Below are 23,953 nucleotides of genomic sequence, written 5' to 3'. Positions count from 1 at the left end.
TGTAACCCCCTCTTTCACACGGCAGGTACAACAAGCCAAGTCTTCATCTAGGACTTTTGTTAGTCCAAATTAATCAATTAAAGATATCGTTTAACTTTTCAAAGGATTCTTTTGGAGGAGGCAGAGGAACTGACTCAGTATAAAAACTTTGCATAACCTTTCATCCTTGTTCAGGAATAGGACGGAGGATTTTTGAGTCATTTATAGCCAGAAAATCGTCTAAATAGCTCCATTTGTAGCATTAATTTTGCTATGCTAACAGACAGCCTAGTAAAGGTCCTAGGGCCAATCTCTGCTCTCGATCTCCTAACTGGAAACCAAATAGTACAGCTCTCATTCTAAGTGTCATCACCAGAGGTTCCATAACATTGGAGATAACGGGCACCCCTGATGAGTGGAACGCTCCAATGTGACAGGTTTAAAAACTATTGTTTGTTACGAAAGTTGAACCCATCTGAGAAAATGATTTCCAAATCCATATCTTGGGAGGACGTTAAATAAATCTGACCAGTCTATTCTGTCCAAGGCCTGACGAGCGTCCAGTGATAATAAAGCTGCATTGTTAGCATCAAATCTCTCATGAATTATATTAGAACCCTTCTTATATTGTGAAACCCTTGATGCTTTGGTACAAAGTGAATCAAATGTGCGATCCAAGGGTCTGATCTTCATGCTAAACATTTAAAGTATTTTAGTGTCAACCCCCGTCAGACTCTAAATGATGAGTGTTCTGCAGATTTAGCAGGTTTCACAGTACTCACTGCCTGTCTCACAGTGGGTGGAGAGCCTCAGTTTGATATGCTTCTACATACATGTTAAAAAGTGGAATTATTCTTTTTTCTGGGAAGGTTTTGTAAAGTCAGAAAGCCATCTGGCCCAGGTGCCTTACCACACAGCAAATCCAACATGTCCAAATGAAGACTGTCAGATTTGATTTCAGCTCTTTTAAAGTGTCTATATAAGTTAATTTAACTCTTATTGGAGAGTTGGTACGTTAACTCTGATTTAGTGTTAAATACCAAATCACTTATTCATGCTAACTAGGTGTTAAGAGTTTATATACTAACTCCCATATAACTCTACATATTACGTGTAAAGAGTCAAACCAAAGTCGTTCTAAAGTAAATTTAGGATATTTACCATTTTTATTTTGTTGAGACATTTCACGTTTTTCACGCTTTCAGATAAAATAAACACAAAACAAAATGAAACAAGCTGGCAAACCCAAACTCTAAACACTCCCACAGCACAGAGCCTCCTCTCTTCATCGCTGGCTCCATGTCTCCATAGCACGATGAGGGCGGGGTCACTTCCTTATAAACCTTATGTTGCATACCTGCACCCCCAGACTGGGCCGTAACACCTTCTGCTTAAGTGTTTTGTAAGAACTGTTTTGAACTTTTGTCACTTTAAACCTTTCGTCCTTTTGTAAAAACAAGAAAGACATAAAAAAATAAATGTTTGTTCATATTTGACATTTCCCTCAAATGTAAGTTTTCTATAATGTTGTTCTTCATGAACAATGTTTGTCAAATCTGAAATACTTCCTGTAACAAAGCCTGTTTCTAATGATGTGGCGTGGATGTTTTTGTTAATTACGTTAAATGTGGTCTCCAATATTTTTATGAAAATGACCATAAAAACATTAGTTTGGTGTTTGAGGGTTCAAGTGGAGCTGGGTTTACACACAGTGGTGTGAAACTGAAGTTAAGCTTAGGGCCACATTAGTGTTGGGCTGAAAGTTCATGTAAAGAGTGAGTTCAGGTTCAAATGAAGTGTTTGGGTGTTCTGATTGGAAATCTCCAACCAGGGCTGATGATCATCAGTAACTGCAGAGGCCTGAGGTGCACGGTGGAGGAAAGTTAGTGTTGTTGGTCGCAGCAGGCTGAGCCTGTCAAGGTTGGAGCCAATCGGAGAAAGTTTGAGCTCTGAAGTGTCCACTGCAGCTGTCACGACAGGGTTTCCAGTGGTATATAAAGGCCTGCGATTTATTTCTGATTTTATTAATAATAGTTTTTATTATTAATAAACAACAACAGTGGTTTAGTTATCAGGGACATAAGCATTATGTTTAAATGCTGCATGAGAGCTCAATTGTTTTTAATCAGAAAAGGTCAGACAAAACAAAACCCAAGCAAAGCATCAAACAAAGGAAAAATAAAGACAACTCAAGTCAAATGTCCAGCCAAAGGATTTATGGGAGACTCCATCAGGGATGGACCGAGTCAACCGGCATTTCACCTCTGAGAAAGATATATGGAGCCACAGCTGGACTGGCCATCGGCCGTCGATATTTGAGTTTTTATGGCCCGTGTTTATTATTATCATTATCATTGTTATTAGTTTGTAACGGTATAAACAGTGAAAGGTGGTATAGGGCATTAACAGGGAGAGGGGGGCACGAAGAAATACTTTCTTATTCTCATTTAAAATGTCAACTTTTATCAAATAATTATCTGAATCTTACAACCAAAGTTTTTATCTGATGTCAAATGTATAGAAATCCATTATTGTATATAGTAACTATTAGGTCCCAGTAAGCTGTAGTGCTTTCTCCTTTGGGAAGGTACCACCTGTGCAGTCTGCAGTTCTGTTGAAGAAAGATGTTGAATGTGTTTACTTATTGTAGAAAAAGAATTGATTTCTGTGCATTTGCATCAAATTAAAGTTGATTACGTCGATTAAGCATCACGAGGTGGAGGGTGGGGCCCTATTATTCTTTTTTTGCTGGGACATGCTAACCCTGTTAGTTAGCAGTAATATTAAACAACCTAAGTACTCTTTAAAACACCAGAATATGGAGGATGGTGCAGCTTTAAGTTTATTATATTGGTCAGTATTGATGAACTATGAAATGTTTTGGCTGCAGTGTATTTCCTGCATAACGGTCTAACAGAATAGCTCTAGTGTTTTGAGTTTGAACTTATACAAAACACAGCAATATATTAAAAGAAACACAGTTTTATTGATTGTAAAATACACTCTATTGGAGTCATGTTGGTATGGGCAGAAATCCAAATGTAAACGATAGGGAGAGCTGCAGTACTGGAGAAACAGCAGAAACTCCTGATACATCCAACAAACAGGGCGATGGTACAAAAGCATCTAACGAGCAAACAGCTTAAACTGCCTTTCAATCATATTACTAATCCCTGGGATTACTTCAGAATGCCAGTAGTTTCTTCAGGGTGACTCTTTATTGTTAACATGTAGTAAAAGTGAGTTTATGAAAATGAAACCTGCTATGATTCTGGAAGGAAAGAAAAAATACCACTCAGATCTTATCAAGAGGCTGTGCATATAAATGTGTTGTATAATGATTCACTTTCAGTCTTACCAATGCTTTGGTAAGGTCTACCAAGAAGAAGCCTGCTGCGAGAGCCAAGAAGGCAACAAAGAAGGTAACAACGAAGGCAACGACTCAAAAACACAAACAAGTGTCCCATACCATGATATGGTATGGGACATAAAACACGGTGCCACCTCTAGACTCCATAGTCCCACAGGAGCTCCTCTCCAACCGCGATGTCCTTCAGGGCGATGAACAGCACACTCTCCCGAGGACCAGCAGGGAAGTTCATTGTGAACCTTTGTGGCTTCACGTTTGGATTCCTTTGGCAACGGTTCATGTGCCTTCCATAGGAGTCCTTGTGCAGGTGGCAGGCACAAGGGGGCGCAGTGGCATCAACCCTGTGGCACTCGCCCCTGTAGAAGAAGAGAGACCCTGACCGCAGCCTCTGATTCCCTGCAGCTTTGGTGATGCACGTCCCGTGGTAGTCGCACACGACGTCTCCTTTGTTGAAGGGCATCAGGGCAATGACACCTGTGAGCAAACAGGAAGTCATCATAAGCTCTTTAGAAATGTCGACTTGCTGTCAAACGAGGGTGTGGTCCAAACGATAGGTGCATTTACCTTTGCCCTTTTCCTCCCCTAAGTCCTTCAAAGCCAGGCCCTTCCATTTCCGCTCTGAAATCGAGGACATGAGGGACTGGCTGTCCTGGATCCTGGGCTGTGGAGCAACCCAGGCCTGTAGGACGGCATCAACAGTGGGCTTGTTGGTGCTCCAGGTCTCCTTATCTAATGCCGTCTGTACTCTTGCACGCTGAGGGGCGTTGCCTCTTCTGACACACCCTGTCCCAGAGCGAGACGTGAGGAATAATGCAAATCAACCATCTGAGTCAATCATATATATTTGAACCTCTGTGATGTGAAGTATTACTGAGCTATTTGTATATATTAGAGCTGTAAATAATGGAGGCAGAGCGTCCATTAGCATGACGGGCTTACCGAGGATGTGCTGAACTCTCTGCTTAAGCTGAAGCTCCCTCCACCTGTGGTAGTGGGCTCGGTGGTGTGGAAAACCAGCCTGTACACACCGGCGTTTTGAAGGTGGCTCTCCATTTAGGGTTACTGGGAAGGTCCGCTGGAAGGCGTCCCATTCTCGGAGTGGTGGGCGCTTTGTGGAAATGGGCCTACACAGAATGAGAGAGAAATCCACCAATAGTTTGGATGTGGAAACTTGTAACGCAGGTTTTCTTGTGCTAGTGGGTAACATAAAAACGAAAAACATACCTGGCCTGTCCCGAGGTTTCTACTCCTCCTGCTGAGTGTGATGCTGACCCAGCCGCAGGATCCTCAGTGTCGCTGCGCAGGTATCTAACCAAATTAGAAAGGTGAAGCAGTTATACATCCACCAACAAACGCAGCAACACATGTGTTTGAGTGTTATGACCACACTGGCTACGTTTTGCCAGTATGGATCCAGTGGTGTGCAGCACTCACCTGGCCCTCAGGCGCTGTACATCTCCTCCTGGGTTGGTCAGAGGGACCCCACCTTCTCCCAGGAAGAACCTGCCCCCGTCATCACCGCCAGCTCTTTGGTTTTGTAAGGACACTGGGCGGATGTTCTTAAAGTAGCACTCCAACAGCTGCAGAGACAAGAGCCGTCAATGACAACTATAAATCACCTCCCAGGGTCCATACAGAGCAGGAAGAGAGTCGCTGCTGAGAACAAAGGACTTACTTCTTCTTCCTGGATGGTGTTACGGATTCAAATATTGGGAATGGATACAAGAGGAAAACCCAAATAACAACACTGGTCCGGCCGGGTCAAGTCAAACGATGATTTAATGAACACACGCGTGGGAGATGGACACCATACACAGACAGCATCAGATCTCAAAATGGTGGAGCCTTGATCAAACTCTTATAGCCACTAGTGGCCCCCACCTAATCATAAAAGCCTAAACATTCTTTCTCACACAGCGCCTAAGCTACGACCTTGGCTCCCTGTTTATCTGCTCCTGATGAAATGGGGCAGTATGCTCTGTTCTCTTCTAATCAGACAAATGAGACGATGACTTTCTGTGAACAGTATTTCTTATAACTCAGCAGTATAATGCATCATAAAACAATATCATTCATTCACAATAAATCAACAGTCTAATGTAATGCAAATCAGTTTACCAAATGTAATAATTATCACCTTCTTCTGGTTCAGGAGCATAATGCAAACTGAAACTACATAATAATTCACAATCTTTAATTAGGGGTCTAACATGGCATAAAATAATATCATAATCCCACAATTCCCCCTGTTGAGCTCTTTAGACTTAAAGAGCTCACTTACACCCCGCAATCCAGTGTTGCCGGGTTCATTTCTCCTTACTCCTGAGGCCCTTTGTCCCCCTGTTGGGTGAACCATATGTGAGATGACCTCTGTGTTTGCGCAGTTCAGATGCAAGAAAAACTTTTATTACAACAACAACAGTAGGTTCAGATGATACTCCCATCACTCCCCAGTTCTCCCACAGCTTTATTTCGGTGCTACCTTATACCCTCCAAACGTACTCAGACTAGAACCTCTACCCGAGGAGCTTTTAACCTTTATTTTATTGCTGTAGGCACCAGTGTTTTCCAGTCGGGTGATCCTCTGCTCTTGTTTCCTTCAACATCAGGGGTTAGACAACCCTTCAGTCGTTGCACAGATCAGGGGATTATTCTGCCCCGATTTCAAACAATGATCTGTGTATTCTGGGATCACAGCTGTGTTCCCCAGGAAAAGGAACAGAAAGGTGTTCTCCTTATGACCAACAGCCTCTCGAACGTTGTTGGTCTGGTGTTCCTGGATTTCCGTCAACCCCTTCGTGGTTATCGCTGTGTTTATGGGATCCATCCTTTTTAGGTGACTAACTGGAGCCCAAAATGCCATGACACCTGAACCCAGTTGATGTTTCCGCAGTCACCGTAACTGTCTCTGCTGCGAAGGATCCTCGTATATCTGTGACCTCGTCTGGTGTCTGTTCCTTTCTCTGTAAGAGACAGAAAACCAAAACACCTCTCTTCCTAGCTCTAACAATCTAATGTTGCTGTCTACTGATCTTTTGGTGGTTCAGAATTTGTTTAGAATATTCAGAATGTCCCGAGGACTTATCCTAATTTAGTGTATGTGTGTGTAAGCGTGTTTGCATTTAACCCGCTGCACTCAAGGCATTTCCTACACTTTATCAGTCCGGACTATCGCCGAACGAAGCTTATGACCTTCAAAAGACCGAGTGCCAACTCATTATAAGCACATTTGCAAGATATATATAAAAATGATTAAAACCACTCATTCTAATAAAAGACATCAAAAACAAATTAGCCATTTCTAATTCTAACATGTGTCCATTCAATGAAGCTAGAAAATTAAAAGAAAAGGTTAGCGACCTCATATCTTAGAAAGTATCAGACTTTCTCCTGTCCAGTGTCGTTGCTCCAGTCTTGTTATTCTGTGTTAGGGAATGAAATCAATTTAATTGTCATGTTAGATCTGTTCAACTCCTGGCTCCGCCCAGAGCCTGCGTCTTCACAATCGTCTACAAACAAAACCTGTATTATTATGAACTTCACTTCAACATGAACTTGTTGACTACTTTTGACACCTGTAAATAAAAGATTAACATGGGGTTATAACAATCACTGGAATACAAATGTTAATATGTCAATAGCTTCAATAAATGTTCAATGCAATGCTTGTTATATGATTCTGATGTAACAATAATGCTGATGCTACAATAACAGTAAAACACACCCTTTTTATCCCTTACTGACCACAGCAGGGGCCTCTATGTTTTGATTCAGCCATGAAGCTCACCTGATTCATCACTGAGCCCCACCGGCACTGGCATTTGACAGGGTGGTGCTGCATATTCTTCCTTTAATGTCACTATTTTCAATCTGTTAATTAGAGTGCTTAAACATGAAGTAGACTACATCCACTACAAGTCAATACAACTGTAAATGTGGCCAATTATCAATCTATTACCAGTCAATAACAAAAAATAGCTTTTATTTTATGCATGCTTTTAGTCAACCACTCACCCACAGGATCTCCAATCCCAGAAAATTCCTTCTCCTCATTTAATAAGTCTGTCATCCTTCCATGCCCTGGTAACTGGTCCATCCAGAGCTGTATCATTATGAAATATACATACAACAAGCCAAACCACACCTTGGTCACACCAACCCTTTTCCGCCCTGAAGATGTCCAACGCCATCTTAGTCTGGACTGTCAAAGGTGATTTTAACGCTGATTGTTCCGACAATCCATTTATAACATTTCCTGGTCAGATTAGCCAATCCCTACACACTAGAATAAACATAATCAACATGATCAACATTTTTCCTGCGTGTTTTTTCACCATCTTATTAATTCCAACGCTCCATCCTTATGTGATTTGTTGCATTATGTTTATCTAGAACTCCACTCTGTCTCTAAATGTTTGAAGAATTTTTCATGTTTGGGGTCAAGTTTTAAGAATTTGACCATACGTGAAATTAATGGTGTTATTGTAACATGGTAGACTAGTGTGCCTGTGTTAATTCAGCTCCATATTATTGTGTGAAGTTGCACTGGGTTGGGAGTGGTTTTTTGTGCGTGTGTCACATTTTTGGTAAGCCAATGGCTGGAATGGGGTTGGACTAATTAGAGGCAGGTGTACTTGATTGCACTGATACACTGGTCTACTTATAGCCCACACTACAAACACTGCTGTGTCATTTTGTCTCTCTGTGCATGTATGTAATGTGATAATCTGATATGTTTGGGATGGATGGGTTTTGCGCTATGAATTTTATACTGAAGGTGTCATTTTGTCTCTCTGTGCAGGCCAGGGCCTATTATATGCCACAGCCTAAAGGCAGCATAGTTGCACAGGTTGGAGTGATCACTGGCTATATGCTTGCAGGGTAGTGGGTCTCCAAGGACAACTTCTACCCCTGTTAAAGGCAACATGTGGAGTGCAACTGGCCGTGTGGCATAGCTGGCTCTGGCCTTGGGACTGTGTGTTTTTATTTGATTCATGAATGGGACACTGGACTGTTTTATCTTTTATCTCTTGATATTTTTTGTCACTAAATTATCTTTTAGAATTTTATTGACTGTCATCGTTTTGCCCACGACTGAGACGGTTGGTCAGACCTAAAATCTTTCTTTGGGTGTGTTACATTATCACCCCCATCAGGGCTTACCTTTCCCACTTCTGATGATATTCCTCCCTATTCTTTGCAAGTACCCGCTTTTGGTGGCGAGAAACTGTTGGTGTGGTCAAGTGGGCGCTGTAAAAACAAAAGCTCAGGACAGAACAGTTATCAGTCATGTACTTCATACAAAATTAGCATATATTGAATTTCATATTGATCCTCTGAGTGTAATGGTACATTTTAATTTTAATTTATCAAAGCTAAACACAATAATTTTTCTTTATTTTGCTCTTGTTCTTGTGCAGCACCACATGCCCCTGTCGGTTCTATCTTACTTTTCTAAATTATTGACTATTTCAATGGAGAACCTAAATGACGTGGACCAAGGTTTGTCATTACATATCTCTATTTTGAATGTGACAAGTCTATCATTCCCCTGTTATTCATACACAGCAAATTCAAAAGTGTTAAATGTTTTGGTGTTAGTAGTCTTAGAGTTAATTTTACTCTAAGTAAAGTCACATTCTTTTAATGTAACTCTGAGGTGTAAAATGATAGTAGTTAAAATCGAGTGTTAAAAATGAGTGTTTCTATGTCAAATCTGGAGGTGTTACAATGGAAACATTAACTCTTGACCTCTTAACTCTGAACTCCTACAGGGGCTATGACACAAATAGAGTAAATTCACAGACTCCGCCCCCAGCACGGCTCCAATCGAAGCTGAAGTGAAGCCGTTTCAGAACATTTTGCTCTACATATTTGAGTTGTTTGCCATGCTTGGTAAGTCATGTTTTCAAAGATTGTTTCAATTATTGTTATTAGCTTTTACTTCTGTGGCTCTTTGGAGTTGAGACAAAGCTGTGTGAAAGGCATTAGCCATGTTGCTCGCTGATAGCATAATATTCTGTTTTAGCTAGCTGAAAGGTATTGTTTGCGGGCAAATACCACAGCCTTGAAAAAAAAGCTTGCATGTGAATTTTCAGTCAAATTTCTTGGTCAAATACACTTAAAACAATGTCTAGAATGTGAAATGTTGATATAATGGTGCTACTTGAAGCCTGAAAACGATCTCCCATAAAAACGAGCAAACAGCAGTAGCAGATGTCCCAAGTCCCGACTGAGTTCTACGTTAGCATTTAGATTCCTCCAGAGTTTTGTGCACACGGTTTTAGGTAAAAATGAAAAAGGTTGAGGTTTTACATTTAGTTCAGTATTACCTGTTGTCTGTGTCCTTGTCTTTTGGGAAAATACTTTACACAAGTAATGGCTCAAAAAGGATTCCTTTTTTTTTTTTTTTTTTACTGTGCTGCAATTGATTTGTGCCATTAATTAGTGTCAACTAATTTTTATTCAATCTCCACATAGGATATGCTTGTGAAGATGAAATATGGGGGAGAGCAGAAGTGCGTTGAAGTTCCACAAAGTGATGACTGAAGGACATGCATATTGTATTTTGTATTTATTGAAATAAGTGATGAGAATGCTGTTATTTGCATTTACCAGCTCACCTATGTCAGACCTTTTGATAAACGAAATTCTAATGAAAGTGAGAACATGTACACTGTTACATCTTTCAGAAAATGTTTTGAAATTGTGGTGCACAGTTCAGAATAAATGTTTTTCAAAAACCATTGCGTCTTTTTAGTAAATGTTTATTTCCAAAAGAAATTTCTAGAAGTTCAGAACAGTAAAATTCCCGCTTTTTAGAATTAATTAGAAGATAACTCTTACGTAGCTAAACTAAAATACTCTTTGAGAGTTAATATATAAACTCTTAACACCAAGTGCCAAATTATCAACTCCAGAGAGATTTGGTGTTTAACACTAAATCAGAGTTAACGTACCAACTCTACAAAAAGAGTCAAATCAACACTCTCTGGTGTGGACCCATATAGACACTTTAAAAGTGTTGAAATCAAATCTGACAGTGTTAATTTGGACATGCTGGATTTGCTGTGTAGGTATCAATAGAGTTTTTTCTTGCTTTTTCTATCAAAATTGATTGACTTTTTACAGTGGCCCGCTATGGTTAATAATAACATGTTCAGTCATGAGTGAAATCAAAGCTTCTCTTCACTTTAGCATTTAACATTCCCAACAATATAATGTGCTGCATTAATCGAAACACAGCTAATAAAACACAATTTTCTTGATGGAAACATCAGTAGCTCAAAATTAGCAACCAAAGGGTTAAGTCTGCAGTTCACACTCATGTGAAGCTACAGCCTCCCCCCTAGTCTCTGTCCTCCTACTCCTGCAAAAACAAAACAAAGCGAGACAAAACATCCACCCTTCTTTTACAAGCTGGGTGAATTGTTTGTAGACATGTACTAATCCTAAAGTCGGTATCGTTTTTGTCTCAGTGTCAAGTCAGTTTAAACATTTAGTCGTCAGTCCATCACAGTCCAGTCACATGCATACATTCACACACATTCATACCAGATATTGCTGATAATGGAGTCTCACACACAACCTATTCGAGGCTCCATCACCAGCAAGATGACGTCATCATTTTAAAGGAAAACAGTTCCTTGTTTTTTTGACTGGATTGACTCGCTGCAATCCTTTTAGGCTCAGGACTTCTCATGTGATCAATGTCCCATATAAGTGAATTTCTCCCCAGCCCATTATAATCATGGAGAAAAATACTTTGCAACTGTTTTCAGTAAGAATGTTTATAGCGCTTTAAAGTTCAATCTCTCAGGCCTGGATTAAAGAGCTGATTTGTTAAATCAGGAACTCACAAAATACCAAAATATCACCACCGGTGGATCACTCCTCTCAGATGTTCTTATTTCAGTGCACTGTAACAAAAGCAAAAACAAACGTAACCAATAAAATACTCATATAATAACAAATACTGGGGCCCGTTGGAAACATGTCCAAGAATAAAACCATCTTTCTCTCTCTTAGAGAAAGAAAACCATCCAAACCTCACTTATAAAATCAACCTAGTGTTAAGCAAAACCCAAAATCAACCAAAACTTCACCAGAAAGTTTTTCTCTGTCCAGGGACAATATTGTGTAGGCATACAGGTACCGTAACTTCTTTTGCACTGACAAAAACGTGTTGGACTTATTTGATTCAATAGTGGACACCAGTTGCACACAAATGTTTTGCTTTGGTAGAAACTTAAACAACTGAGTTAAATCAACACAACCTTTTCATATTCAGTAAACCTGTGCATTTTGAGTTCATATTACACGATTAAGACATGTTCAGATGGAGTAAGTTGAGCTCCTGGAATATTTTAATCCTTCACAATTCTGTCATTTTATTTCAACACTATTCAATAACTTTTATCCAAATTCTACTTGGTCCCTTAAATACTACATGTTGTCTTCATATTGCATACGGTTCAACAAAATCTAAATTCTGGTTACCATAAAAATTGAATGGGTCTACACCAACTACCATCCTCCTATCTTTATCCTAATTGCACGAGGGCTGGGAAATAACTCTAAAGTGATAGGTTACGAGGCAGGGTGCACCCCGAACAGGTCACCAGTCTATCACCTAGAAACAAACAACCATTTACACTTACATTCACGGATAATTTAGAATCATCAATTAACCTAGCTCTAACAGCTGCATGACTTTTCACTGTGGCAGGAAACCAGAATACCCAGAGAGAAACCACTGCAAACTAACCAGACTGTGGACTTGCACCCAGGACCTTCTTACTGTGGAGCAACAGCACTCACCAGCATGCCAACAATGTAGGAAATACAGGGAAGCTATGATTTCCTGTTGAATTTTGTACCGATCTTTAAAGCCTGAGGCAATTGTGTTAAATACACGTGGGATGCTTACGTAAATCCAAGGGCTGGCCCCCTTTTCTTTTCTTTTTTTTTTATATTTTATTATTTATTTTTATTTATTTTCAGTGTGCTCCTCCTTCAATTAAATCTCAATCACAAAAATGTGGCGCTCCGAAATAAGGCTCACACCGTTAATTCATCATTTTCACTCTGTACCACTGCTCCTTATCAGGCTGTGTGAAGCACAGTAAACAATTCAGTCGAGGCCTTGAGCCATAAACAGACATCACTCACAGACATTGTTTTCATAACCAAACTGCTCTAGACCCTGTCCCCTAAATCTGCACAGATGCCCTCTGGGTGACATGAAATGCATTTAACCAATAAACAATCAATTACTTCTTGTTGTTGTAACAAATTCTGTATTTGGACGTTTGTGTGCAGCATTTTGCGTATCAGCATAGCATTTGTTAGTAAAGCATTCTTCATTGCATCAGCGTGTGTGTGTATCACTCTTCATTGCACAAACATGTATGTGTGTATGTGTGTGTGTGTGTGGATCACTTCTCAGTGAATTGAATCAGCATTTCGATTTGTGTGCGTGTGTGTGTGTCATTTCTCAGTCAATCAACGAGTGCATATGTGTTCATATGTGTGTTTCTCTTGATTCTGAGTCAGTGTATGTAGATGTGTGTGTTTGTGTGTGTGTTTGTGTTCATCACTTTCCTGTTCTGGTGTTCTGGGTAAACCATGGCCTGAAGCGCGCCCTGGGGTCCTGCTCTCCTCCTTTTCAGTCCGTTTGGGTCCATTGGTGCTGCTGCCCAAAGTTCTCTCCATACTGGTTCTGGCCCCAATTGAGGCAGTCCTTTTCTCCAGTGTCCTGCATCTTCTCCTTGTCCAGCTTCTCCTTGACTTGACCCTTTTTGCTTCTGCATCTCCTTCAGGGTTTGCTCCTTGTGTTGGAGCTTCTCGTCAGGTTTGGCGACCTCCTGCTCCAGCCAGCTCCGGCCTGATTTTAAGTCCTGTATCTGGGACTCCAAGCCTGACTGATGGGTTTGATTAGCAGCCAGCTCCTCCTGAGCCATGCTCAGTTTCTGCTCTGATGTCTTGAGCTCTCACTGAGGGCAGAAACCTCAGAGTCTTTTCCGTACACGTCAGATTGAAGTTTATTGATGTTTTCCTTGCTTTGCTCCACGGCCTTCTGCAGCTCTGCTGTCCAGCTCTTCTCAGAGGTCAACTGCTGACCGAGCCCCAACACCTGTGCCTTCAGCTTATGTTCTTCTGCTGCTTTTGTCCAATCTGAGGTGCCTCCTGACCTCAGTTACTCCTCGTGTCTCTGGCACGCCCTTTTTACTGCCCGATCATCCGTGTTGGTCCATCACTGTCCTGCACAGTTTTAATGCAGAGTTGTTAAGGTCAGCATTCTTTTGCTCGGCCTCACTTTTCATCCGGGCTTAATAGGCGTCTCGTCACAGCTCTGTCAGCTGAAGCTGTCTGGAAATCTCCCCCGTGTAGTGAAACGGGCCTTGGATTTAACGTTCTCCGTCTCCGCTGCATGAGATCTCTTTCCTGCAGCACTGTTGACATTCTCAGGCTGTTGTTGTGAGTCCAGCTGCTGTAGCATTTGGTCAGGGTCACATCAAAGATGGTAGAAGGGAGAGCAAAGATGGTAGAGGGGAGAGCAGGAGTCCAGGTCAGCCTCGGCTTTCCGGGCCGACAAAGCAGCCTGTAACTAAGCATAAAGAGAAAAAACAAAACAAAACAAAAACAAACGAACAGGAAAATGATGTTGTTTTGGCTGTGTTATTCAGAGAGGGGCCAGGCCCTGTGTCAGCCTTCTCCCCCCCCCTTTTTTTTTGTTTTTTCTCACTATATAATCAACTCCTAACCCACCAAGTTGACAGGACAACACAGGTACATGTTAAAATTCTTAAGATCATGTTTAATAATTCAAAAAAGGAATTTTATTTCATTCAATAATCACTTGTGTTAATCAATCAGAGGAAAACATGTCACAATTTGACTCTTTTAACCACTAAATTTATTATTTCATCACCGGTTTATCCTACCAGTGTCTGTCTTTTTGAAGTCAAGTTGTTGTCCTGCAACCCAGAGAGTTTAATTGTTAGTAGTGGATAGACTTTATCATTTAACATCAGGTGTATGTTAAGTTTCGCTGCTTTAAGCTTGCTGGAAAATCTTCACGTGTTCATGAGTGTAAGCTGTTTCTTCATTGCGTGTATGTGCGTTTGTGGGTGGGATATTTTAACTTTTTTCCAACAAGGCATTTCTCTAATTGTGTATGTTTTTAATTTTGTTTCCCAAATTTTGATTTCCCACCTTAAATAACAACATTCCATGTCTTCATCCAGGAATTAGAGCTTGCTTGTGAGATTCAGGGACACATGGTGCCAAAAACAATTCAGTGAAAAACTTGCCTGAAAATTTCCAGTGATGGTAACCGATAACTGGAGGAGAAGATGTCCTTTAAGCTTCTTTTTCGGGTGGGGACAAAGTGAGAGGTCAAGCTGTAAAATTTTGAGCCAGAGCTTGGCCTGTCTGTCGTCCCAATTTTATTAATCTATCCTTTTGCTGCTGTACTCAGGTTTCCAGGTTGAGAGAAATCCACCTGTATTAAGAGACTAAAACATTCATTTACTATTTTTCTTACAACATCCATTTGGTTCATCTGCCTAGATTTTACTCTCTCTCTTGGTGCATAGTTCACACAGTCAGGCAGTTGCCTTTTATGGGCATGCAAGTTTCCGGTCACTTACCCCCAACAGCTGCGAAGCCGTCTCTCCCATATCAAAACTCAGCCAAACATTAAACATTCACCGTAGTCATTCAAAACTTTATTTATAATATTATAATCAGCAAAATCAGCGTTTTAATTACAGGCATGTATCATTGTTTGCAAATCATACTTATAAAACTCAATAACACGCTAAACAGGAAGTCCTCTGTGGGCTTCACAGCAACCACCTCATTTGCATGTTCACACACTATCTAAAAATAGCTCGCAGCGCTGCAACGCGCTGTCGTCACACACAGCCTCGTTTCACACTCAACTCTCTATTATATTACAAAGACGTCTTATATTTACAATCACTCTCAGGCCTGAAAGTTTTAGCGCCTACACAATTTTGACAAATTTAAGATAACGGGTTCAACAGAAGAAAGTCCAACTTTTTTGTAATCAATTAACCAGTATCAGCCTCTAACTGTATCTGGCCTCATCTCTAAAGTCCCTAACTCAATTTAAAGTGTCCAAAAAAGCGCAGATACCGTTCAACACGGTAAGTGGTGCAACCACTAGTTATTCTGGAGTGCCCCAAGCTCCACAGTGACCAACTGACTATCCCTCAAAGAGGACAAGGCCTAGGCGTCCCCGGCCTTGGCAAGCGTTACCTCTGAGCACTGCGCCTCCTAGTGGCCTCTAACCACCGTTCTCACAAAATTTATAATACTTTTAAACCGCCGTCAACTCTCTAAAACAAGAGTATGACTGACGCAGATGCAACGTTATGAACAATGGAGCCTCTAACTCTCAACATGGCCAACACAGATGCAATCCTTTAGACCAATGGAGCCTCTAACTCACAAACTGACCAATTCCCTATCAAACTACCTGAGACTCTAACTCAGTATTATTTTCCTTTACCTTGGGACTCTAACCCAGTATTATTACTTTATCTTGGGACTCTAACCCAGTATTATTACTTATAACCTTACTTCAAGTTTCAACACTCATGAGATTTTTCATCAAAATCAAAACAGACACTCACCTGCAACTTTTACTGAATAGACATTTAATTTTATCGTCCAATTCAGCACACTTCGGATAAAATCAACAGGCCTGTGCCTACCTCTTTTATAAAGGCGCCTGTCCACTCAGTTCGATTGCCGGATAATGTCTGCCCGTCTGACTACCTCGGACCGTCCAAGCCTCCAAAACTTCCATCCCAATACCACAGGACGAGCCCCCAAAACTGTTACGGATTCAAATATTGAGGATGGATACAGGAGGAAAACCCAAAATAACAACACTGGTCCGGCCGGGTCAAGTCAAACGATGATTTAATGAACACACGCGTGGGAGATGGACACCATACAGCAGACAGCATCAGATCTCAAAATGGTGGAGCCTTGATCAAACTCTTATAGCCTCTAGTGGCCCCCACCTAATCATAAAAGCCTAAACATTCACATTCTTTCTCTCACACAGCGCCTAAGCTACGACCTTGGCTCCCTGTTTATCTGCTCCTGCTGAGATGGGGCAGTATGCTCCGTTCTCTTCTAATCAGACAAATAAGGCGATGACTTTCTGGAACAGTATTTTCTTATAACTCAGCAGTATAATGCATCATAAAACAATATCATTCATTCACAATAAATCAGCAGTCTCATGTAATGCAAATCAGTTTACCAAATGTAATTGTTATCACCTTCTTCTAATTCAGGAGAATAATGCAAACTAAAACTACATAATAATTCACAATCTTTAATTAGGGTCTAACATGGCATAAAATAATATCATAATCCGACAATGGTTAATTTTCTTTAAAGGGAAGTGTGATTGTAGTAAGATTTCAAAATAACTTTATCAAGCATCATCATATCACAAAGAAAAAAGTGAGCCCCCCTCCACTTTCTTTGAACCAATAGCAAAGCTGGTGCTCAGAGGAAGAGGGCGGGCTTTACTTGGTGTCAGTGACAGAAATGAAAAAAAGCTCAAATGAGTGAGAAGGACGATGAAGGAAACATCTGTGCTGTGTCTGCTCTGTAAGTAGAATCTCTGTGTTTGTTTGAATTCTTGTACTTTGACTGTCTGCTCTCCTGATAACTGATGATGGAGGAGAAGACATGAAAAACAAATCAGGCTGAATTCAAGTTCAAAACACCACGAGGACCAACTGCAGGTCTGAACTGACTCTTTATCTTTGCTCAGGAGTCGAGGAAACACAACAGGCAGTGAAAAGATCAAACCATTCACTCATTATATCAACACAGCTGGACACATGACTTCACTGGGTTATTATAGTGAATATTTGTATATACACTCGGAGTAGTCAGTGTACATGAGTGACCACAGTAAGAGCTGCTTTTTAGATAAAAATTGGGATAGCAGATGGAGATGCCAAACTGTGTGAATACGTTTAAGTAGTAGATAATTTGTAAAGTATATACTCAGCATGTACATAATGATCACAGTAAAAGCTGAGTCCACACGCTGTAAATACTTATGTCAATATGTTCCTCCAGAAATGTTGATTAAAACAGTATAAAAATGTTATTCAAATTAGTTTTAACAGCACAGGTAGCGGAGAGGTGCAGTGGTTAGTGTGTTTGTGATACAGGCAAAGTGTGAGCCAAATCCAGAAAGGAGCAGAAAGACTCATGTGAAAACAGTTTTATATATGTTTTCTTTAAAAAAAAACATAATCAGAGGAATTCTGGCACTAACTGACTGGGGAGAGAGAAAGAAAAAAACTAACATGGACTGCCTAACAGACAAGCAGGAGAGCACACAGACTGCAGGTGATCAGGAACTGAATAAAACTGAGGGCTTAAATAAAAACATGAGGCAATTAGAGAGAAAGGCCACAGCTGGTGAAAATGAGGCACAGGTGAACCGAAGCTAAGTAACTAGACAAGAGGAAGAAAAAGCTGAACACAATAAGACACAAGCATAAAGAAATAAACACTAACACCAGAGACACGACTGACTTCACACAGGAGATGCACAGAGACCAGACTCAGATTAACATCAGCAAACAAGGAACTAAGAACTGCAAAACTCAGAAGCACTCAAACTCATGACTAAATAATAAAACACTAGAATGTGAGCTACCCCATAAATCCAAAAATAAAATTCACAACACTGTGTCAATGTCAGTGTTTGTGTTTGTCAGCTGTTTGTGTGGAGTTGTTCATTATGTTCACCTCAAATCAACCTGAGTGTCATTTCTCTTTAGTTCTGATCTCACTGCTGAGCTGCACAACAAACCAAGGTCAGTAACCTTCTTCTGTCACAGTTTAAACCTGAGAAATGCTCACTGATATGACCTGATTGTGTTCATGCTTCACAATGGAGCTCACATATAAAACTGATGAAATGAAGGATAAGGATAAATAAATGTAAATCCTGTGTCACATCATAAATAAACGCTAGTTCCCCAGTGCCACTGCCACCCATGCACTCCCAAGCCATCACTACGCTTTGGATCATTATGGTAGAGGTTGATCTTGGTTTCATCAGTCTAAAGTACGTTTTTACAACTTTTTTTAGATGATTTTTTTTTTTATTTAATAAAGTCGAATCGAGTCTTCTTATACTTGAGGCTCATGAGTGGCTTGCACCTTTCAGTGAACCCTGTGGATTTACTTTCATGCAGTTTAGTTGTAATGGTAGACATAAAGAGAATGGTAGAAAATGCATTGTTCCCTCAGTTGGCTACTAAGGATTGTTTCTCATGAGTATTGAAATTATGCGGCCATTCACCACTGTTGTCTTCCATGGATATCCAGGTCTTTTCGCATTGCCTAGTTCACGAAGGCAATTTCTCAGATGTTTTTATGTTGTTTTTTTTTTCCTTCTGCAGCTTAAGGGTGGCTTGATTCACCTGCATTGAGAGCCGCTTTAACTGCATGTTGTTGGTCCACAGCAAAATCTTCTAAATGCAAGCACAACAACTCAAATCAACTCAAGGCCTCATATCTTAACTGATAATATCTTAACTGATAATGACATAATAGAATTGCAATACCTGCCCATGAAATGACTGAATAATTGTCTAGTTAATTTTTTGGTCACTCATTAAAGATGGTGGCAGATGTTAGGTAGCTGAAACTCGTAAACCCTCAAATGACAGCTGAAAGTCTACACAAGAAATTATCAGTTTTTCATTGTAACCCTCACAGCTCGTCTGACTGTGAGTCCCAGCAGCTCTCAGTTCTTTAAAGGAGACTTTGTGTCTCTGAGCTGTGAGGAGGACGACAGCTCTGCTGGATGGACTCTGAGGAGAAACACAAGCAAACAACAGAGGACTCAGTGTGGAGATGGGTGGGGAACATCATTTAACTCTTCCTGTGACATTAGTTACATCGTTGAACGAGACAGTGGAGTTTACTGGTGTGAGTCCAGAGAGGGTCCCATCAGTAACATGGTTAACCTGACAGTCACTGGTAAGCTGAGTGTGTGGAGTTAGTGTTGATGAAGCTGTGTGTAAATGGATGAAATGCTGTAGTTTGTCTCTGTGTTGAGGTGGATCAGTGATCCTGCAGAGTCCTGTCCTCCCTGTGATGGAGGGAGATGACGTCACTCTGCTCTGTAAAACAAAGACCACTCCCTCCAACCTCCCAGCTGCTTTCTATAAAGATGGCTCCCTCATCAGGAAGCAGCCTACAGGTCACATGACCATCCAGCATGTTTCCAGGTCTGATGAAGGCCTCTACAAGTGTGACATCAGCGGTCATGGAGAGTCTCCATCCAGCTGGATCACTGTCACAGGTGACACACTCACCTGTCTGTGTTTCTGCAGCTTTCAACATTCACAATGTGACGACAACTTAATGACTGTGTTTGCTTTATTTTAGAGAGAAACACCACCACACCTCCACCTACATCCACCTCCATCGCTGTTTCTCCATCACTCTCTCCTCCTGTTCTCTCTGTACTTTCATTTGTTGGATCAGTCTGTGTTGTGGTTCTACTGGTGTTACTGGTTCTGCTGGTGAGACGATGTGTTCACAGGAAACCTGAAGGTGAGACTCAGACTTCCTGATCTTTCATGTCTGAGTTTGTTTAGTAGAATAAAGTTCACATTCATTATGATCATTAAACAAAACAAATAAAAAAGGTTGGGAATAGGTTAATTGAAAAATCTAAATTGCACATAGGTGTGAATACGTGATTGAATGTGAGTGAGAATGGTTTTCTGTTTCCGTGTGTTTGCCCTGCGCCAGACTGGCAACCTGTCCAGGGTGTACCCTGCCTGTCACCCTAAGACAGCTGGGATAGGCTCCCCCGTGACCCTGAAAAGGATAAGTGGAGGCAAATGGATGGATGGAAATAAAAATAAAAAATAAAAAACCAAACAGTAAAACCCAAGAGTCATCTGACCTCCTGTGAGCAAGAGCTTTGGTGAAAGTGGGGAGGAAAATCTCCCTTTTATCAGGAAGGAACCTCCAGCAAAATCAGGCTCAGGGAGGGGCAGCCATCTGCCGTGATTGGTTGACATGAGGGGAGGAAGACAGGACAGAGACATGTTGTAGAAGAGAGCCAAAGATTCATAATGGCAAATATTTAAAAGTGGAGTTTAAGCACATAGTGAGTGTAAAAGTTGACTGACACAGATACACTTAGTGCATTACGGTAATCTAGTTTTTCAGCATCAGTTTGAGACAGACATGGGAGACAGCAAGTAGTTGAATATGGACACTGAAGGATATAATCTGGTCAAAAATAACTAAAATGGTTTCTCGCAGTGTTCCTGGAGGCAAAGTTAATGACATTAAGAGTACGTATCTGGTGAAATAACACATTTTTTGACATTGGTTTTGGGTCAAATCTCTGTTTAGATATTTAATTCATTTTATTGATCAGCTTGGATCATTTCAGTAGATCAAGAGGAAAGTGAAGAAGATGACCTCATCACTCATGTCATCATCCAGATATCAGCTCATCGAGAACAACCTGTCAATGAAAGACGAGGTAATATTTTTTCTCTTTATGATGGGTTGTGGGTCATTGCCCTTTCATGTGAGGTCAAAGGTCTGTTTTTACTATATTTTGGAAGTATATAAATAATCCTGTAAAGACTTTCATAAAGGAAGTATTGAAAACAAATAACGATGATTTAAAAAACGTGTAAACAGAGAGACATTTCAAGGAGAATTTCATATAAATCTAAATCTGCAATAAACATGGTTGCCCCGCCCCAAAAAGAGCCAGTCAGCAGCTGAAACTGGAACACGTACTTAAGAGAAAGATGTGAGATGTACTGGATATATCTTATTGTGTCAAAGATGAACTTGGTAATCTCGATAGCCAGGGATGGGTCGACCAGGGTCTCCGCTACTGGCCACGCCCCCACAGCTATACCTAACCCCTACAGCTCCTCGTGTGGGTGCCGGGCCTACAAAAGTGTGTCACTTTTTTGGGCTATGCCCAGCCAGGCCACATGGACCTCTGTTCATAAGAGTTGTTGAATTGCTCTTTCTCTGGTCCCTCACCCAGGACCAATTTGTTACAGCAGAGCCTAACAAACAACAACATAGCCCCTGGGATCCCTGGGACACACCTCCACCAAAAAAAGGCAACAATTCAAAGAAAATACAGTACTGATACAGTCAGGTTATCTTAGTTTGGTATCTTAGCATCCCCTCAGCTTGCTGCCTGTACATTGAGGTTTTCTGGGGATAGCCCACTGGGTCGAGGTCTGAGCAAGACCCAGGACACGCTGAAGGGATAATATCTCTCGGCTGGCCTTGGGAACACCTTGGTGTTCCCCGGAGGAGGAACTGGAGGAGGTAGCGAAGGAGAGGGAGTTATGGGCTTCTCTCCTTAGGCTGCTGCCCCTGCAACCCGGCTCTAGATAAGCAGAAAAAAATGTGGCAGATCAGCAATTTTCTTTAGGGATTATTTGACTTTAACCAATGGCTCAGCCTCAAGTCCAGATGGCAGAATATTATCAGTGTTGTAACTGAGTAGTAGGAGCTCAAAGCAGTTCTTATTAGTCCCATATGTGTCTGCTGTTTGGTTTTTAGCGCATTTATTTTCACTATTAGACATATAATGAAAAAGAGTTCTTGTTTAATACAATAAAAACTTTTAAACTGTTTCAACGTTCTGCAAACTGTAAAACATCAGCAACTTCCGATTGTTGATTACAGTTCGTCTATAACAGATGAACGTTCTCACCGAGGTGTTTACTGGTTTGTCTAATAATAGTGTTCATGTTGTGAGAACATCTTTGCTTTGTGCTCTGTGGTGAAGAGTGTCAGTCTGCAGTGGAAAAAGATGGCAGCTTTGTGGTCGTCCACCTGCATCTTTCTCAGAAACACAATTCTTTGTGGTCACTCAGTGTTTCACAGCAGAGGTGTTAAGATGAGGAAAAAAACTGTAAGAAGATGCTGCGGTTTATAAAGCAGAACATCAGTGGCATGTAGCTCCTCCTGTTCATGATACATCACATTTCTCAGGTTACTGAACCGTGTGAAGAACAGAAAGAAAGTTTTACATGTTCTTGTAATTTCTTCACTATATTGGACGATAAACTCTGGGAAGTCACACAAACAGTGTGTGGGTGGACAAATTCCTCTGGTTACAAATCTTACCCTTGCAATGGCCGGCACTGTCATGGACTCTCGTGATGAAACATTAGAAACAGTAAAAATGTTTTCCTTTGTGTAGCTGCACTGGTGTAGTTGTTGTAGCTTCAATGATTTTTGTTTTCATTTTGCAGAAATGTATTTTGTAGTTGTGGTCTACTCAGCAGTGAGAAGTGAAGACGTCAGTTATGGACAAACAACCATCAGAACAAGCAGGCCCAGGTACAGCTGCTCTTTATCTTTGACTTTGCATAGAGACAAGCTAGCTGCTAAACCTGTTTGCATCCATCATGCTAAGATAAACTGATCAAACCTCATCCTGGATCAAACTCAGAGGTCTGATCCAGTTGAACTGGGACTGTGTGTGATGCAGAGAGGTGGAGATTGGAGGTCTTGATTGAACTACAAAGCTTGTAATCATGTTTCCTGTTGTTTGAACTGTGTGTGTTTGTGTTCAGACTTTAAACCAGAGCCAGACGTCGTCTACTCTTCACTGAAGTAGTCCACCAGTCCAACCACTGACGTCCAGCTGCTGGTCTCTAACTGGGCCCCCCAGCACCTCAGACCAGAGTAAAGAAAAATAGATAAAACACATTTTTATATGTTTTATGTCATTTTTGTGTATTTTTTATTGGAATATTTAATATTTTTTCAGGCTAAATGAGTAATGTGCAAAGGGCCAATATCCCGTGTATATTAGTTAGTGATATCATAATTCAGAATGTCTTCAGTAACAAACACAATGTGGTGAAAAGTATAACAAAGTTAGAAGAGATGGCGCACAAATCTGCATCTGGTTAAAAAACACACAAACATGAAAGAGTTTGCCAGATTTGTGCTAAATGAAATAGCTGGGAGTGGAAATATGGATATTTACAGTCTTGTGCAATAAAGAATATGTGTGTTGTATCACAAGACACAATAAGACCAATGTGTTTCACTGACTCATCTACACAAGCATTTTGTAGAGGGTATAAACACTGTGGCAGTTGTTCGGCTGGAAGCGACCCTGAGGGCCAAATTTCAACTTTGTCAAATATGAGTTTGGAGCTTAATCTCAAAATTGACAACGTTATTTTTTTTCTTAATACTCTCTCATAGCAGCATGACAGTCGTACTAATCTATTGATTATACAAACCAATTTGTGCTGCAGCTATTTTCAGAAAGTAATCAATGTCCATTTAGGTAAGAGGGATGAGTTTACATCTCAGCGGGTATAACACTCCTGTGACCAGTGGCGGTCCTAGCCTGTTTGGTGCCCTGGGAGAACACTCCCTTTTGCGCCCCCCCCCCCCCCCCCCCCCCACACACACACACACACACACACACACACACACACAAAACATATTAAGGACTGTACATTAACATAAAACTTTTAGTTTACATCTCAG

General features: G+C 40.9%; 2 protein-coding genes across 2 annotated transcripts in view; one reads left to right on the top strand and one right to left on the bottom strand.

The window, feature by feature from the left end:
• Positions 1-2,949: 2,949 nt before the first annotated feature.
• Positions 2,950-23,953, bottom strand: part of LOC118455924 (uncharacterized) — a 34,208-nt gene continuing 13,204 nt past the window's right edge. Inside the window, exons 3-7 of the mRNA XM_087838118.1 lie at positions 4,784-4,929; positions 4,574-4,657; positions 4,289-4,473; positions 3,914-4,132; positions 2,950-3,823 (exon numbers count right to left, since the gene is read on the bottom strand). Of these exons, the coding sequence (XP_087694244.1) occupies positions 3,486-3,823; positions 3,914-4,132; positions 4,289-4,473; positions 4,574-4,657; positions 4,784-4,929 (972 nt within the window). The 3' untranslated portion in view covers positions 2,950-3,485. The remainder of the gene's footprint in view (positions 3,824-3,913; positions 4,133-4,288; positions 4,474-4,573; positions 4,658-4,783; positions 4,930-23,953) is intronic.
• Positions 7,636-23,953, top strand: part of LOC148103474 (butyrophilin-like protein 2) — a 47,966-nt gene continuing 31,648 nt past the window's right edge. Inside the window, exon 1 of the transcript XR_015718576.1 lies at positions 7,636-9,244. The gene's annotated coding sequence lies outside the window, so the exon portion shown is untranslated. The remainder of the gene's footprint in view (positions 9,245-23,953) is intronic.

This window comes from Neolamprologus brichardi, chromosome 3 (assembly GCF_056152115.1).
Source record: "Neolamprologus brichardi isolate AB-2024 chromosome 3, ASM5615211v1, whole genome shotgun sequence".
Taxonomy (NCBI): domain Eukaryota; kingdom Metazoa; phylum Chordata; class Actinopteri; order Cichliformes; family Cichlidae; genus Neolamprologus; species Neolamprologus brichardi.
Note: the sequence above shows the minus strand (reverse complement) of the source record. Positions and strands in the feature narration are given on the sequence as shown.